General features: G+C 40.3%; 1 protein-coding gene across 5 annotated transcripts in view; it reads right to left on the bottom strand.

Annotated features, from left to right (window-relative positions):
* The window catches only part of LRBA (LPS responsive beige-like anchor protein), a 414817-nt gene that overhangs the window by 41039 nt on the left and 354489 nt on the right, over positions 1 to 19289 (bottom strand). For all 5 annotated transcript variants that reach the window (XM_077300118.1, XM_077300120.1, XM_077300119.1 and 2 more), the window contains one exon: positions 16954 to 17121. In XM_077300118.1, coding sequence (XP_077156233.1) covers positions 16954 to 17121 — 168 coding nt within the window. The remainder of the gene's footprint in view (positions 1 to 16953; positions 17122 to 19289) is intronic.

The raw sequence follows: 19289 nt of genomic DNA, 5'->3' as shown, positions 1-19289 counted from the left end.
TCCAGACTAATTATGAGACTGGCTGCTGCATGTAATTACATCGCAGTCAGTGAGTTAAAACAGAAAGTAATTACAGTTTGTGAAAACAAGGATTTATTTCCCTCTTCAGAGCCTTGCAACTTGCTCTAATCTGAGTCTGTGCATTCCAGGCATATTAAACTGAGACCTAGTATAGCTTCAGTGCAATCTCCAATTCAAGCAAACTGTCCATCTACTACATGGTAATCCCAGCTGCCAATCTGAAATAAACCAGTTAGTCAAAGCAGACACAACCTACAGAAACAAATGTCACTCAATAATGTTCAGAGGCATTGGGTTCATGGATAATTTCAAACAGTATCTCTGGCTGGAACATTGATGTGCTCACTGAGAACACCTAAATCTCTGGCTACTGGAAATAAACCGATAAAGTGGAACAAGAAAAATGGGCCTGTGAATACCTTAACGAGTCTAAGAGAAAATGCCAAAAGAAGTCAACATATACTTAAAACAAGAATGACTGGATGTGATGTGTGCATGATCGCAAATACTTTGAGGATGGAATGGAATGAATTATAGGAATTGCTACTTTTATTTTTACATTGTGTAAAGATACGATTCAGGCCATGCTGCCTCATTTCTCGATTAACTTCTTTTCAGTTTTCCCACCGCCTGTTAAACCCAGAAAGCCTACACTTCTGGGGCTGATGCAGACAACATTACAAACTGCACCTTGGATCAAACCAGAGAATCATGACAGGAATTAAGTGCAATAAAATGCCATTTCACTATGAAACAGTTTATGTTCATAAATTATGGGCTTGCCATGATTCTAAGTTTACCCCTCACACATATCAGAATCAGTCTTTACATTCCACTCAAGAAGCATCTCTCACAATGCAGGCTTGTCCAGTAAACTAGTCATTAGTATGCCTCTTGCACTAATTAAGGCAACAGGAAAACCTTATTTCCCACACTGGCAGAAAGAGTGCGACTGTAGGGTATAAAAGGACCTCAGTTTAGTCCAGCATTTTAGGTTCAATTTCACCGTAGAACTATTCCTCAACCTCTATAATTCTTAACAAAGTTCACAGTACAGGATCAAGGAATTTATGAACCTGTTTCTCTTTTTTCCTATCTCCTCATCTGCCCGGTCAGCCGAAAGCCCCTATCCACCTTTCTTCTCTTTAGGGATAATGTAGATATGTTCATAGATGGGTTCCACTTGGATTAGCGGTAAGTGTTCATGCCTAATGTAACATGACTGTTTTTATTAGGATTTGTTTGGTTATTTTCCATTGCATTTCTAGATTAGTGCTGTTTTAATCACTCTATATTTTGGAAAACGGCCTCTCTACCCCACTTAGAAGAGCCTCTTGTGGTGCAGAGTGGTAAGCGGCAGAAATGCTGTCTGAAGCTGTCTATCCATGAGGTTGGGAGTTCGATTCCAGCAACCGGCTCAAGGTTGACGGCCTTCCATCCTTCTGAGGTCGGTAAAATGAGTACCCAGCTTCCTGCTGGGGGGTAAAATGGATCTTTGGATTCAATCCTATAGAATAGCAGATAATCTTGACCACAAAATTTACTAAAACTTTGACAATTTTTCTATGAAATGCAAACATTTTTCAATCTTTACACTTCATATGTTGTACAATCTGTACAATGCTATGCCTGGAAATTATCACGGGGGGGGGGGAGGGGGGAGAGAAGATGCAATTCAAGTGAATATATACTGAAAGATGCTCTCAAACCCACCTATGCAAACCTAGCAATCAATGGATAAAAAGGCAGGTCTTCCAATGATATAGTACCTAGTAGAAAACAGAATGGAGAGGATATAAATAAATGGACAGGCTTCACAATGGATAAAGTGATTCATGGGGCCTCTCCAAGAATCCATTTTAGAATTGGTGCATATTCAGAAATTGCATCCAGCCAGTGAAGATAACTCATTATTTCAAAATGGCCAAAACCCAAACACATTGTGAAGCACTTCAAGAGAACGATTCCAGAGGATGACTGAACATGCTAGATAAAACTGAGCATAAGTAAATACAGCTGTGAAATTCCAGTTACCAAATGGTGGGACAAAATCTGGTGGAAATACCATTTCTGTCATACCCTTCACCTTCCTGTAATATTCCCTGGAGAATATAAATAAAAATAGTGTGTGTAACTAGATGTGAGAAGCCCATAGTGCCCCCCCAAAAAGAGGAAGGAATCCTTCCCATTCATAGCATCACACAGAAAATTCTTGTTTTCTGCAGTTATGCACTGGTCAATATGAGGGAAAATACTGAGCATAATTATGGCAGGGCACAAAATAAGTTACATATATCAAGGGCTCTTTTTGTATCAATACTCACTGACACAGGGTATTGGGACATTTGGGGGGACCCCTCCCAAGTCAGAGGTGCGGACTGATACAAATCAATGCAATCTTATATCTAAGCATCACACCTTTTAAATACAGAATAAGTACTGTATATATTACAGCTGAAGAGAACTTTACAAATGGTTGTCAAATGTGGCAGCAGTTACATGATTTTTATAATGTCTACTTTCATGTGGATTTCTGAACTAGATCGACCTCTGCTTCAATTCATGAAGGCATGCAACATACTTAAGAACTATACTTAAGAACTATACATAAGAACTAATGAATCTATTTTGTCAAGAATAATAATTTGGGACAAAGAAATTATTATGCTGTTTTGTAATGAATTATCCTTAGTAAGCACAGTTAATATTCCATAGAAGCAAAGTTCTCATATCTCTCAAGTGGTTGATAGTAAGATGCTAATTACAAAATTTTCTTTGGCAAAGAATGATTTGGCCAATTAAAGGGGTATTTCAAATTTACCATATTGGGGCACAGTGGCAGAGCAGGTGATGGCAGGACAATTCTAAATACCTAAAGAATACATTTGCCTTTGACCCATTTCAACTGAGATACAACATTAATTATGCTAGTAACTGATCTCCAGTTACAGACAGATAGAAGTATATGATCTCTCTTGAATTTGTTAGTTCTATCAACAGGCTTTGACATCATAGGATAGGGCTTAGGCTTGGCTCTATAGTGTCTTTGGAAAGAAAAACTAAGTTATGGAGAAATAATAATTTGCTTAGCTCCTTAACTCTGATATACCTCCCAGTTCTATTTCAGCACATGTTCTTTAATGCTTGTGTCAGGCCAGGCTTCATGTGTAAGTATCATCAACATGCTAACAGTAACAGTTCTCTTTTTTGTTAAATAAGTCTCCAGATGTGGATGTCTATATCCTTACTCAGTGCCTGGATGCTAATTTCAAGTGGACAAATAATACATTGAAACAATCCACAAAAGATGGCAGGACTGATGTTTAGATAGTCTACCGTTATCACTAAGGAAACATGTAAACTGTTTTTTGGATAGTCTTTGCTACTTTTTAAAAACATATAAAGATTATTATAACTAGGGGTTCAGCTACATTTAGACTCAGCAACCTGGGTCATGCTAATCCAAGTTACTATACCCTATAGATTTCATTTTGTAGCAATGAGTCATTTAATAAACCTTTAATGGCATAGTGTGTAAAAGAAGTAACAGTGAACAGAATAAAATAGAATGTTAATAAGAAATCTAAAATTAAATAAAGATAAACGAATTATCCAGTTTGGGCTTTGCACAAGCATCTAGCTATGGCTGCTGAAATCACTGGATCTCTGTCTTCTAGAACAGTGGTAGTCAACCTGTGGTCCTCCAGATGTCCATGGACTACAATTCCCAAGGGAATTGTACTCCATGGACATCTGGAGTATCATAGGTTGACTACTCCTGTTCTAGAAGGTAGCACACCTGAGCTTCATCAGTGCAGGTTGATATTCTGTTCAGCCATGGTGTGAGATAGCATACCCAGGCAACTGCATGGATGGGAGCAGGAAATGTGTTGCTATTGTAGATTGATTACATAGTTCGACAGGAACAGGCATGCTCAGCATAGGGAACATTTTTATACCTTCCTCTCAACCAGGCCTTTGGAAGAGAATTTAGGAGTGCTACCATGAAGCAGCACCTAAGATGTGAGTTTATCTGTGAGGAGAAATAGGGAGGCGGAGACCTGTATGTAGATTGAATAAGATGAGACAGCAGGGAACAAGATCTTTGGACATCTGCAATCAATCTCTACACTGGATTGTCTTTGAAGATAACTCAGAAGCTTCAGGAGGTATAAAATATACATTTACTGACTGGAATAGTTCAAAATGGCAATGTGACACCAACAATGAAATTATAGCACTGGCTACCAATTTGTTTCTAGGATCAAATCTAGGTGCTGATTTTAAGTTTTAATGCCCTTCACAACCTAAGGCTGAATTTCGTAAGGACTGCTTTTCCAGATCCAAATCTGTGTAGATGCTCAAACCTGTTTACCATTCCTTCTTAAATATTAAGCCATGTCTGATAGGATGGCTAGTTATTGGTCAAATTAGTTTGTTTCAGTGGCCACTCTCCTTTTGTGCGGAGTGGCCACAGTCTTTCTAATACTATGCATCTAATTCTCTCTCTTTTGGCCTTCAGGAAATCATGTGCAACCTGGACCCATTATGCACGGGGGTTTTAGTGCACATTCGGGGTGGAATGGCGGCAACTGAAATCACCGATAATGCACGGTGCCGGCTGCAACCGGCCGCAGCTTCGGTGCATGCCACCGAAAAAGCCGCGTTCGTGAAACGCGGAAGAAAGCGCAGCTTCCGGGTGACCGGGGCGCAATCAGAAGCGGCGCCCGGATCGCCGCGTGCATAATCAGTTACTCTGGGTTTTGCCGCCGTCGCACCCTGCCCCATGCATAACCGGTGTGCGTCGCGTCTTCCCCCTCCGCATTTTCCATGTGACCCGAAATCGCCGTTTCGGTGGCCATGCATAATGGGCCCTGGTCAGATTTGTAAAATGCTGGGTTTCCTAATACTGATGACTGAATTTCTGTATGTTTGTTAAATTATGATTGTGAGCAAATCATTTAATTTTTTGTGGGTAATTTATAGGATTTCTTGAATGAGTTAAACATATAATTTGTTTAATTTATTCTAGTTATTCATCCTGAGAAGGGCAGGATATAAATATTTCAAATAAATGAAGATTGGTTACCCAGGCACAACAATGGTGGAGTTTCCAAACCAAAGTGATGGGCCAGTATATATAAACATAGTTACTGGAAAATTGTTTTCTATAGCAAAATGAGTAGCTTTAGAGAAGGAGTATATATATATATATATATATAAAACTATATATATATATAGTTTTAATCCTACACTTATTGTAGTTAAAGATAGTTTCAGGCACAAAAGTCTAGTTCATGTCCAAGAACAAAGGAGGTCCCTTAAAGAAAAAATCCACCTCTTTTCCCTCAAATGCATTAGTTTCTTGCAGTGGACCTGTTTTTCACTAAGCTTCAGAGAAAGAGATCAGAGTCCAGTGTCTAGGACTGTTGACAAGCCAAACTCCAGGTGGCCATGAAAACAATGTTTGGTTTTGATATATTCTTTAAAAAAATCTGGTACTGTTTTATGGTATTTTAAATGTAGGGTTTCAATTAAAACGAAGCTAATCCTTAACATTTATTTAGCTTTTCACACACAGTTCCTGTGCTGCTCTGTGTCACGCAAACCATCTGGGCAGCACACTTCTGGCCAGTGATTCTTCGAACCTAATTTGTTTCTACAATACTTTTGAGTAGTGTCTAAATGAACTCTTCACTTATTCTAGTCTCTCATTAGAAAACTCATCAGAGCAGCTTGTAATCACATCACTCCATTCCTGAGACATGAAGCAAAGATCATGCTTATAAACAAAACATACTGATAATTTAAAAGTATTTAGCGACTGTTAGACTGCGGCTATAAATACAAATGTTGTTTAGACTTTTTGAAAGATTCACTGTCAGCTTTCTTTCTCTGATTTAGAGCTGAAATACCTGACTCCCACAGTGAATGAAAAGGAAGAAGAGGTCAAACATACTTTCCTTTTTCTAGAATAGCACCTCCACTACCACTGTCATAAAACAAGGGTCACATAAACTAAACACCACTGAGGCCACTGATGCAGAGAAAACCCCCTAAACTGTAAATATTTGAAGATTACAATTTATATTTATAAAGGTACAATGTAAGTTGCATAAAACCTCCCCAAGTATATTAATAAAAGTGGGGGTAAGTCTGTCTTAATCGATAGAGTACAAGTTGTTTTCAAATTTGGGAGTGTTAGTGGCAAATTTGGGAGTGTTAGTAAGAAGCTCATAATGGATTTTTTTTTTCTGATTGCAATTCATGTCTAAAGAATAATGTTCAGCAAAAACTAGAAGTGAACACAAACCAAACCTGAAAAATCAAGCTAGAAACCTGAAGGTTGAGCAGATAAGAAAATAAAATAAAATGTAATTATTATCTAATGCACTTGAATCAGATTTAAGACATTTTCATTTATAGCAACCTATTAAATGTTGCATGTACAACTTCCTATATTAACATCAATGGTTACACATCATATGATCAGATGCATTTTGATCCTTAGAGTCTTCTTCAGTGGTCAAATTAACAATATACATACATATACATTATTTATTTTCTTGAATTTCTATACTATACTGCATATGGCCTTGAAGGCTATTACCAAAATCTTAGAACTAATCTGGAATTCAACTGGGAGTAAGCAGAGTTGTTGAAGTACAGGTCAGATGTGGGATCTCCACAGTGTATTTGTGAGGATCCTGGCTGCAGCATTCTGGACCAGTTGCAGTTTATGGATCAAGGTTAAGGGAAGGCCTGCGTAAAGCAAGCCGCAGAACTTCAGTGGTCCAGTGGTGACCATCACATGGATGACTGTGGCTAGGTGTTCTGGGACCAAATAGTGCTAGTAGCTTGGCGTAGATGGTAAAATGCCTACTGTGCTACTCTCATGAACTGTGCCTCCATGGAGAGGGAGGCATCAAGGACCACACCCAGGTTTCTGTTGGAGTGAGCTACCAACAGCTGCACTCTGTCCAAGTTGGGTAGGTGCACTTCCTCACTTGGTCCCTTCCTACCCAGCCACAGGACCTCCATCTTTGAAGTGCTGAGTTTCATACAACTCTGTCTGAGCCACCTCATCATCACTTCCAGGCATCTGGCTAAGGATTCTGGGGCAGAATCGGGGTGGCCATCCAATAGGAGGAGGAGCTGGGTGCCTTCTGCATATTGGTGGTATCATGGCCTAAACCTCCACACCAGCTGAGCGAGAGGGCACATGAAGATGTTAAATAAGATAGGAGAGAGGACTGCTCCCTGTGGGACTCCAGATGTGAGCTGATGAGGCATAAATACCCTCTCTCCTGCTGCTACCCTTTGTCTGTGGCCTTGGAGGAAGGAGATCAGCCATTTGAGGGCTGTCCCCCATATCCCGGTCTTGGCAAGGCAGTGAGCTAAGAGCTCATGATCGACTGTGTCAAACACTGCTGATAGATCTAATACTACAAGCAGTGCTGACCTGCCTCGGTCCATTAAGGCTCAGTAGGTATTACAAGGGTCATAAATAGTAAAGCTCCAAATACTATATATAGTCCTATTTTCTTAAATGGAGCTCACAGTGAGAAATTATAGAGTCCAAGACCCATCATTCTACACTTGGCCAAGATCCAGTTCTGATTGTGTGTTCTCATGTGTTAGCTGGCTCCATATAAAACAATATAGTCTTATATATAGCATTATAAATGAGAATCTATATTTTAATGGTATTTTAATCTGATTTATGTGCACTAAATAATTTGTTTTTATTTATCTATTTTGAGGTTCCTAACCCCCACCTCTCCCCCTCCCCGTCTCCAAAATTCATCTTGGGGCAGTGTACAACAGTAAAATAATACAAAACCAAATACTCATAGAAATCTGAGTAAAACTCTAAAATTCAGCCTAAAACTATTATCCTACTCCATTCTAGATGTAACATCCCATTGAGCCAGACAAACAAGCTGGGATGTATTTCAAAGAAGTGTGGTTCAAAGAGTGGAAGGCAGGGGACCCAGATAGATGGCTAAGGTGCAGCCCAGACCTTGATCAAATGCCCAGGGGAAGAGCGCTGTTTTGCAGGCCCTTCAGAACTTTGAGAGTCCCATAAGAGCCTGTGTTTCTATCAGCAGCTTATTCAACCAGGCACACCTTTTAAGGGGCAGGAATTATCAGCAGATTAGAATTTTCTATCCACAGAGCTCTTCATGAAGCATATACAGAGAGGCGGTCCCTCAGGTACACAGGTCCCTGATCATGTATGGCCTTAAAGGTTAGAACCACTACCTTAAACCTGATCTGGAACTCATTCAGCAACCAATGGAGAACAGGCTGAACATGGGTTCTCTATCGGGTCATTGTAAGGACCTGGAAGCTGCACTTTGTGCCAACTGCAACTTTCGGGTCAGGGATAAGGGAAGGCCCATGTAGTGAATTACAGTAAACTCTTGGATTACTACAGTAATCCTCCTGGATTACTACAGTAATCCTCCTGGATTACACCTCCTGTGGAGGTGACCGCAGCATGGATTACTGTGACTAGGTGTTCTGGGGCCAGGTAGGGTGCTAGTTCCTTGGCCTGCCATAGATGAAAAAATCCCTGGCAAGCTACTTTAGTGACTTACGCCTCCATATTCAAGGAGGCATCCAAGATCACTCCCAAATTCTTGGCCAACTGTGCAACACAAAGCTGCACCCCATCAAGACAGGGATTTAGTTGTCTGATCCCTTCCTACCAAGCCAAAGAACCTCCATCTTCAGGGGATTTAGTTCCAGGCAACTTTGCTGGACCCAATCTGTCACTGCTCCCAAACATCTGGCCAGCAAATTGGGGGGAGCAGATGGCCAGTCAGTCATTAACAGGTCATCTGCATACTGATGAAAACTCAGTCCAGTCTCCCAGGCAAGCTGGCCTAGAGGGCACATAAAGATGTTGAAAAGTATTGGGGAGAGGATCACAGCTTGTGGAACCCCACATTGGAGTCAATAGTGGCGTGACTGTTCCTCCACAACAGTGACTCTCTGTACCCAACGTTAGAGGAAGGAGATAAGCCACTGAAGGGCTGTCCCCCATATCACTGAGGTGGTGAGCTAACAGCTCGTGATTGACAATACTGAACTCTGTGGTACATAATAATGTTTTGTTCTAATCTATTTTTTGGTCAAATGTTGGGTTCCTAACTAAAGAACAGTATTCACAAGGAGTTTTTAAAAATTAATTCAACTATAGTGTCTTATGGGATCAACATAATTTTGGGGATATAAGCTTTCAAGAGTCAAAGGACCCTTCTAGAGAGCTTTGACTCTTGAAAACATATACCCCCTCTCAAATCTTGTCGGTCTCTAAGTTGCTACTGGACTCAAATCTACCTAAATGAAAAAGGCTCCTCCTTGTACTGCGTTGTAAAGTACAGGAAAAGCTTTCTACTCACCTACACCTGAATTTAGGCAGTAAGTCCTTTAGCACTACATTGCTGTTCAGAGCTGCAGTGAGCATGAAGCTATTCATTTAATTCTACAGATCAGCTGTCTCACCCTATTGCAACTAAGGAAAAGAAAGTCTTCCAACTGTTCACCACATTTTCACAAAGCCATAACTTATATAGTATATGTATCACTTTACACACAGGATTCATTTAGAGCAAACATACAACTAAAGGGAACTTAATGAGCACCTGGCTTTAACTACACTGTCCACTGGAAATCCAGTAAGATGAATTACACTTCATTTAAAGGCATAATCTGTGGATTTATGGATCTTCATCTGTATGTCTACCATTATCATTCAAGGACATAATATTACAAAGATGCAAAGTTTAAAGATATCTGGAAGCGTCAGTGAGAAAATAATTTAAAAAACCCCACAAAGCTGCTTTGTATAGTGAGAGATAATGTCGAAATTTTATCCTCGCTGTGATTTCTGTGATAAACTTTGAAAGAAAGGTGAAATAGATCTTGGCAGGTTCCTTGCTATGGGAAGAATGCTGGCCAAATAAAGCTGCTGTGAATTTTGGGATGTTTGAATAAGTCCTTGAGGAGACAGATTAACAGACAGAGTGATGATGAGGCTGTCAAAGGGTGAATGATAAATTCATTTATCTCATGGAAAAGCAGTTTATCTCATGCATATCAGTATGATTACACAGAAATATGCACACAGCTACTTTTACCCTCACTCATAACTAAAGATTCAATATGGTTGATGGTACCACAGAATCCTCAAGATACTATATCTTTGCAACCCTCAAGATACTATATCTCAGAATAGATAAAGCATTATATATTGACAGGCATTTTATGTTACAGGTATACAATGCTAAGGGTCTACTATTTTTGTTTGGGCAGTTGAGATGGTTGGTCTGAAACACATTTTGTTACATCTGCATATAAATATACATACCCTTGGCATCACAACTAATATCCAGGCTACAGAGATCAGTTCCCCCAGAAGAAATGGCAGCCACCCTCCATGGTGTACCACCGATTCTAGGTTATATTCCTCTCCAAATTCTTTCCTCGGAAAGTAAAAGGTAAAGGTATCCCCTGTGCAAGCACTGGGTCATGTCTGACCCTTGGGGTGACGCCCTCTAGCATTTTCTTGGCAGACTCAATACGGGGTGGTTTGCCAGTGCCTTCCCCAGTCATTACCGTTTACCCCCCCAGCAAGCTGGGTACTCATTTTACCAACCTCGGAAGGATGGAAGGCTGAGTCAACCTTGTCCTCTGAAGATACGGCATCCAAATCTGCAAGCATTTTTCAGGCCAGATTTGGCAACTCTATTATGTGCTACACATATACATACTAGTAGAAATGGTCTGCTTTTTCTATTTTCCAAGCAGTGGAAAATACCTGCTCATTTGAGCAGGGTCTCCTTTAGGTACCATCCTGTAAATGGCAAGATCATCAACTACACATAAACACATTCTCCTTCAGCGGGGGAAGTCTTCCAAAACTAGTTAGGTCACATCTTGTCTTGCTCTAGGCAGGGCCTAATGCCTTTCCAGGACAAAAGGAGCTGTCCCTCCAATTTCAAAAGCCCTGCCGCTCCAGCAGGACATTTAGAGACTAGTTCCACACATTTGCAAATAGAAAGTGAAGGAGTAAAGGAGGAAGTTGCAGAAGGAAAAAAGATAGTCACTTCTTTCCATTAAAAAAGAATCTGGCTCTTTAAAAAAGATCCAAAGTACCAGGTCTTTAAAGGAGGAGGAAATGAAGGAGGTCACCCCCTCGTCCAAGGAACTGGACACTGAGGAGGTCTGCCAGAGCCATATATATTCTTCACTGGCTCCCATGAGCAAACAAGGAAATGCAGACACATCAAAGCCTTCCCAGGCAATGCCATTGGCCCTGCCCTCATTTGCTCCAGCCGGGACAAAGGAAGCCACCACAAGCCAAGAACTACTCCCCAGAGTAGAACATCAATATCTGGGAGGACCTGAATAGGCTTTTTCTGCCCTGGCCCTGACCTGGTGAAATGAGCTCCCAGGAGAGCTGAGAGCCCTGACAGAACTGTCAACATCCTACAGGGCCTGTAAAATGGAGCTCTTCTGTCAGATCTTTGGTTGATGCCAGGTTCTTAAGATCATTAGGCCCCCTCAGACTATACTATGTCATTGAGTAAACCCCTTTTGATGATTGACTGGAGGGGAGGACTTCACTAACCTGATGATATTTGATTGGGGTTGTTGGTTTTAGGAGAAGAGGTTTAATGGAGTATGCTTTTATGTAACCTGCCTTGAGCTTCGGAATAAGGTGGGCTATAAATTTAATAAATAATAATGATGAGGATGATGTGGGAGGGTTCCAATAGGATGTTTGATTTAGCTTGGATAAGCTCAAAAAGTACCCAAATGAGCATTGATTTAATTATTTTGGGGCTTATCCAAGCTGAATTGCCCACCCTTAATAAAATCCAAGGGAATAAATACAACTGGCATAATTTCCTCACTTACCATGAACCAGTGGTTCAGGGGCAGTCTCTCTACTTCTGGGGAAAGCCTCTCCCTACTGGCAGGCAGGGTTGCCAGTCTTTGTACAGTTCCTAGAAGGGGGAAGCCTTCTCTCTTGGATTTCAAATCTAATTCCAAAGAAGCATAGCTATCTCTCTCTTGATATTTAAAAAATTAAAACTAAGAAGAAACTTCCGACAGCTGAAAAGGTAAACTGAACACAACAAAACACAATATTTACACACATACCGAACACCAGAAGAAACTCCCAGAGAATCTCACCAGGAAGAGGACAGATGAAAATAAGGTAAGGTACACCTAAGTTCAGGCTGCATACCCCCTCTTGTTCTGTAGTGCAACCCTTAGATGAGAAGGGACTGCCCCACCCCAGAACCACCAAAAAGGAAGATTCACAATAAGTGAAATAAATATTCTGCTCTCTAGTGGTCTGGGGCAGTCTCTGCTTCTGGGACACAGAAAAGTAGTGTGCCCCAAGAAGGGAAGAGCTTAGACCAAGTGGCATGCTGGAGGATTCTCCTTCCAAAGGCAGCCACCCATAAGGCTAAGTTGTCTATCCTGTAATGCCTGGTGAACGAATTGATGAAACTTGAGGTAGTAATCTTACAAATTACTTCTAAATAAGGTAAAGATCTGTAGGCTGCAGAGAAGGCTACCCCTCTAAAGGGTGACTTGTAAAGCCTGGAGGAAGGTCTAACCCTGTGGACTTGTGTGCAAGCAGAATTCATCTTCTAACACACATACTAATTGTTGAAGTAGAGACTCTGTGCCCTAAGGCAACTTTCCTAAAAGAGACAAACATAACATTGGTCTTTCTTTCATAGTCCTATTATTGTAGACAAGCAAGGCTCTTTTGATGTCTAAGCAATGCCACTCCTTTGCTTGGGGCTAAAGCAGAGGGAGGGAAAGATCAAGTATTCTGGAATTCTACTGAAGCTCTTGCAATTTCTATTTTCTAATGTTATTATGACCATGTTATTACTGTTATCACCTGTTACCATATGTTATCTGTATCTTTTCCTATTTCCTGTAAACCGTCCTGAGCCCTCAGGAAGGGCAGTATATTATTATTATCATTATCATCATCATCATCATCATCATCATCATCATCATCATTTACTTTTGGGATAAATGCTGGATGTGGTCAAAGCATTACTCTATCCTTATGAAAGACACAGAGCTCTTCATCCACTGAAAGAGCCCTGAATTCTAGCACCCACCTAGCAAGATGATACTCACCAAGAAGAGAGTTTGAAAGGTGAACTCTTTGAGACAGCAAGAGGCCACTGGTTCAACAGGAGCTTGAGAAAGCACCTTAAACACTACATTCAGGCTCCAAATAGGGAAACAATGAACATGAGGTGGACTGAACAAGGATGTGATCCTTAGAAACCTCCTGGCATATGGGTGCTATGAGAGGGTCCTTCCTCTCCTAGTTCTCCTGATGGCTGAAAATAGCTGCCATCTATTTCAATATACTTTTCAGCATAACTGGAAGATCTGCCACAAATTATTATAACTTTAGTTCTCCAGGTGTCCATGGATTACAGTTCCATGGACAGTTCGATTGAGCTCCTGCCAGCACGGGCAATTGGCAAAGGCTCATGGTATCTGTAATCCATAGACATCTAGACAGTCACAGTTTTGCCACCCCTGTTATAAAGTCTATTAGCAGAACTCGTCCTAGAGGCTATCATAGTGCTAAGAAAACTACTGGGTTATTGAATTGTGACTGTTCATCCTCCAAGTTGTAAAACTTAGAAGCTTGGCTGCAGATGTATGAAGAAGAAGGTCCTAATTGGGAGAAACCAGGGCTCCATGATAAGCAAACTTCTAGAGTTTGCACAGAGGGCTTGGTCCACTCCAGTGTGTCAGCCACCAATGCTTCTACAGGGAAAATGACTGGGGAAGCTCTTGGCATGAAGGCTAGAGAGCCTGAGGAGTGAAAGAGTTGTAAGGGGAAACAACCCTGGCTTTGCCAATGACTCCCCTTTGTACTGCTGCCAAAACAACTCAGATTAGGGGAGGAGGAAGCAGATGTCCTTCCCTCTCACTGGTCAACCTCCTGGCAAGGGAAATTAAAGAGAAGCACAAGTAGAAAATATAGGAGTTGTAATAAGGACTGCAGCACTGTAAAGGATCACTGTCAACATGAGTTTGCCTTAAGATACAGAGAAGCGCCTGCCCTTCCAGGAATTCCACAGATATTGGTGACCCTGCCTTCCAATAGGGAGAAGCTTCTCCCAGAAGTACAGACTGCCTCAGAAACCACTGGAGAACCCCATTTTCTTAAGAGGTAAAACATGGGAAGTAAAGGATGCTTAACATCTCCATTAATCTACAATATTATAGACTGGAAACAGATTTTTAAATTTTATTTTATTATTTTTTTTGCTAATAAATGCTTGTTTTTTAGCCAAAGCATAAGTGAGCCTGCCTCTCAGTTATACTGGTAATACAGCTGTTTTGGAACATTTAAAAACTACATAAAAATTTAATGTGCTGCAGGCTGTTACTCTGATTACATCATGGAAATACTAAAGTAGGTAATAAAACCCTTTTATTCCAAATATGCTGATGGTCGTTTGCTGCAAGTGTTAACTATTCAGGGAATTAACATATAAGATTTTTTTTTTATTTTAGCATTCCAGACTGCTTGGCAAAAAAGAAAAGAAAGACATGTCTTCCTTTCTACAGGCATAACTAGATGTTACAGAGGTTGTGTAGCTACTGCCAACTGCTTTCTCCCTGCCCTTTGCCCCACCTTTCTAGGAACATCAAGCAAAAATGTGTACAGACAATAATTGTTGTTTTCTTACTTTCCCATTGCAATTCACTGGCTGCTGCTTTCAAGGAATGGGAAATAGTGAACATGATGATTCATATTGTGTTTCTTTCACGTTACTTGGAGGATGTCGGTTGGCAGCCTCCATGCCGTTCCTTAAATTACTAGTTAGGAGGTATTCAGTCATGATTGCACATATATTCAAACCTCAAGGCTCCCCATGGAAACACAGATTCTGGCATGTGACAGAATTCACATAACTTTTTTAAAAAGCTTTTTAAAAACCACACCAAAATAAGCATGTTTCTATAACTATGGAGAAAAAGCCAGTTTGAGAGACAGTGGGGCAGCAGGGAAAATGTAACTGGATTTTATCACAAAGTTTCAAAGTGTCACCCCAATGCAATTATGTCACTTCCAGGTTCATGCCAGAAGGAAAATAACTGCATCGATGCAATGCCAATTTTTCCTTCATTTTTTTGCCTGTGTTACTGAGTGGTGATGGTGGTCTCTTACTACATCAGTAGACCTGGCAGCTCTAAGAAAAAGCTTGGAAACATATATGCAGTAACTAGGAAATTCTCAGCAATCTGAAGATGATACAAACTAATTCAAACGGTTAAGGTTTAGCAGAAAACATGGAGGCATAAGAAAGAAGTGTCAACCAAAAATCCAACTAAGTAGTTGATTGTTCATGATAAAAAGACATAACAAAAAAACAAGTTTTACTTTGATAGGTTGCTGCAATACTAAGTAGAAACAATAGTGTTCCATTTATGAGTGTACAGAATAGAGCAGTTCACCCCGTGCACTAATCATTTTGAGTTTAGAGGTAGTAATTTTAAAATGTTCTTGGTCCACTTTACATTTATTATGGCTTTATTTCATAAAATATGCAGCAGCAAATTTCTCTTGTTTGCAGATAATATGGATAACACTCTCCGGCTTTAGTGGGAAATTTCTCAGCCAATACCTACTCAGCTGGGCAGTAGAAAAATACCTGGAAATGTTGGCATTCCAACAGTCACTTCTAGCAAATTGTCACTTCTAGCAAATACTTGGAAGTGATGTCATCATACCAATGCAATGTTCTAGGATCTGACCCATCCCCAATGCTCTCTCTCCTGCTGATTGCTTATAGCTAGAAAATCTAGCAAATAATCTTTCATTGATAAATAATTGTGTAAAATTATTTCTTAGGAATGGCATATTGCCAAGTTTTACTCAGAATTTATGGATAGAATTGTAAATTACTGCCAAGATTGTTGTATGTATCATCTTGCTTCTACCATACTGTCAGAGTGCAAAGGTAGTATAATATACTCTATGCATTGTTTATAGTGCCTTTCAATGAAGGAGCCCCTGAAATAATTTTTCAGGCTTCAAAGAGCTCTGGAAGTTGTCAGATGGCCATGCCTCCTTGCCACACACCCCAGAAGTGTTATGTCACTAGAAATGACATTGCCACCCATGTTAACAGGCAGGCTAAAAGAGGGCTGAAGGGGGAGGAGAGACATGAGGTAGTTTAAGATGGCAGAGGGTGTGCAGGCTCTGGACCCTCCCAGGTGCAGAAACCACAAGAGAACTCACTCATGCTCATGAGAGGGGGAAGGGGAGCAATGGACGTGGCTGGTTCCCTAACTTGTGGCTAAATCCATTAATGCAGGAGGCCACAGATCCCCTCCAAAATTCCTGTGGGCCCCCAAGGGTCCACCAACCCCTGGTTGAGAATCCCTGCCTTAGACAGTCTGCATAGTTACCTAATTTCTGTGATCCTAGTCCTCCTGCATTGTTATTGAATGGTTTGTGCTATGTGACTGAATTTTTAAATGTTTTGTAATCTGCCTTGAATTTCAGTGAGAAAGCAGAGCTATAAATCAGCTATATAAATAAGTAAATATAAGCCATATAATATTTTTAATTTTTCTGGATTGTTTGATGAATGAAGTCACTGAAACTCAGCAAGATTAAATGAAAATAATGCTATTTATCCTCACTTTGGCAGCACATATGCTAAAATTGGAATGATACAGAGAAAATTAGCATGGCCCTGTGTTACTGACACACACAGGGAGAGAGAGAGAGAGAGAGAGAGAGAGAGAGAGAGAGAGAGAGAGAGAGAGAGAGAACGAACGAACCTATTCAGGTTATCTATGGAATCTTTCATGAGATTTTACTCTGTCCGACATAGACGAGCTTACCTCTCTCAATACTGGATCTGTTATCGAGTTGAGATTGACAGCTCCTTCATAAGTCAAATAGTAGAATATGTTCAGGGCTCTAACAGCCTCAGGGCCTTGCTGTTTGTAGCCAAATATAAGATCAATCCACTGGTGGAGCTGACAGGAAACAAACTCACTCTCCAAGGCCTGAAACAGAACACAATGCCCTTAATATGGTTCTTGACAATAAGTTTATTTAAATAACAAGAATACATTTAAAGATGACATACATAATAGTCTTAGAAAAGCATATCCAAAAGTATGTATCGACCACAGCTGAGGACAGATACTGATAAGGGAGCTTGGATAATATAGCTTAACCAGGAAAGCCATACAATCAGTTCTGGTGCCCACACTCTTGCATTACATTCTTGGAACTCCCATCTTCTCTATCAGCTGAGATTGCGTGAATGTTTTCTCCAATCAGGCAAATAATGTCTCTGAGAGGACATTGGAACCTGAATAGTAACATAGGAGGGAAAGGAAGAATTAACTTCCCTGCCCTAGAGTTGTAGCCCAAATCAGAATTAAACTTTATAATTGTCGTAAATGTTGTTTCTTGCACAGAGATTCTTATATGCATACTGCTATGCCTCTATCTGAAAGATATTTTTTTACATTAAGGTGTTATCATTCAGTTAAAATTACTGAGGTACTTCCGTGCAGGATCTCTTGGGATAAATATTTGTTGTTGTTATGTGCGAAGTCGTGTCCGACCGATCGCGACCCCATGGACAACGATCCTCCAGGCCTTCCTGTCTTCTACCATTCCCCGGAGTCCATTTAAGTTTGCACCTACTGCTTCAGTGACTCCATCCAGCCACCTCATTCTCTGTCGTCCCCTTCTTCTCTTGCCCTCGATCGCTCCCAGCATTAGGCTCTTCTCCAGGGAGTCCTTCCTTCTCATGAGGTGGCCAAAGTATTTGAGTTTCATCTTCAGGATCTGGCCTTCTAAGGAGCAGGCAGGGCTGATCTCCTCTAGGGCTGACCGGTTTGTTCGCTTTGCAGTCCAAGGGACTCGCAAGAGTCTTCTCCAGCACCAGAGTTCAAAAGCCTCAATTCTTTGACGCTCGGCCTTCCTTATGGTCCAACTTTCGCAGCCATACATTGCAACTGGGAATACCATAGCCTTGACTAAACGCACTTTTGTTGGCAGGGTGATGTCTCTGCTTTTTAGGATGCTGTCTAGATTTGCCATAGCTTTGCTCCCCAGGAGCAAGCGTCTTTTAATTTCTTTGCTGCAGTCCCCATCTGCAGTGATCTTGGAGCCCAGGAAAATAAAATCTGTCACTATCTCCATTTCTTCCCCATCTATTTGCCAGGAGGGATAAATATACAGAAGTACAAATACCAAAATTCTTCAGTACTTTACTGTACTTTACAGGAGACAGAAAGCCATTATTAGTACCAATTAATATTGTTAAAGAGATTAAATATTTGCCAGTATTTAATGCAATTAGATTACATTTATCTTTTTGATTAAAACAACTTAAAAATTGCTATAGCAAGCTAATGCAAAGTCTTTGTGCAAAATGTGACCTTTTTTGGTAAGTATAGATCAATCACTGCGAAGAAAAAGCATAGCATTTTTGCAGCTTACAGAAATTAAGCATAGTTTCCTTTTCAATGGAATGTATAGTGGGAAGGGAGGGAGGGGAGTGGTGCGATTCACTCTAAAACCCTGAGAACTATTCTGCAGGGTGTGTACAGAAATGATGGGTTAGTTTCATTAACTGATGCCTGAAGAAACATTTAAATTGACACATAAAAACAGCAATTGTCTTAATTTGTGTGGTGCACTCCACACAAAAGCCCTAAATATGTTCAAATTAGAGCAAGCTGCTTGATTGTCACTGCAATCTCATGTCATGTTAATGCATGACAAACATTAAACCATACACTTAAATGGCAATTTATATCATTTAAATGTTTACTGCCTGAGCAACTCATCACTCATTTAAATGTGATTTTCTGACAGCTAATTTCAGTTAATTTTCCTCTATTCACTTAATTAGAACTTTCAATCAAGAAAAGCCTATCCATATCTTCATGTTCATACCTTTTTTATTTAGAAGCTCAGTTTATGAACTGTTAAAAATATCCTTTATAATGGATGACTAGACGCTATATGAAATCACTCTCCTACCCACCGCCAGGAAACTGGCTTTATGGGGATATTTTCCAACACAAAAAATGCCCACAAAAAATAAGCTATCATTATTTATGCAAGCAATACTCTGGCTGATACTTTAAGTTTTTTTTTTAAAAAACCTTCATAAGCATACACAATTAAAACTATAAAAAGCAACCAATCC

The sequence above is a fragment of the Paroedura picta genome, chromosome 10 (assembly GCF_049243985.1).
Source record: "Paroedura picta isolate Pp20150507F chromosome 10, Ppicta_v3.0, whole genome shotgun sequence".
NCBI lineage: Eukaryota > Metazoa > Chordata > Lepidosauria > Squamata > Gekkonidae > Paroedura > Paroedura picta.
The sequence above is the reverse complement of the archived record's forward strand: the minus strand, read 5'-3'. Positions and strand labels throughout refer to the sequence as shown.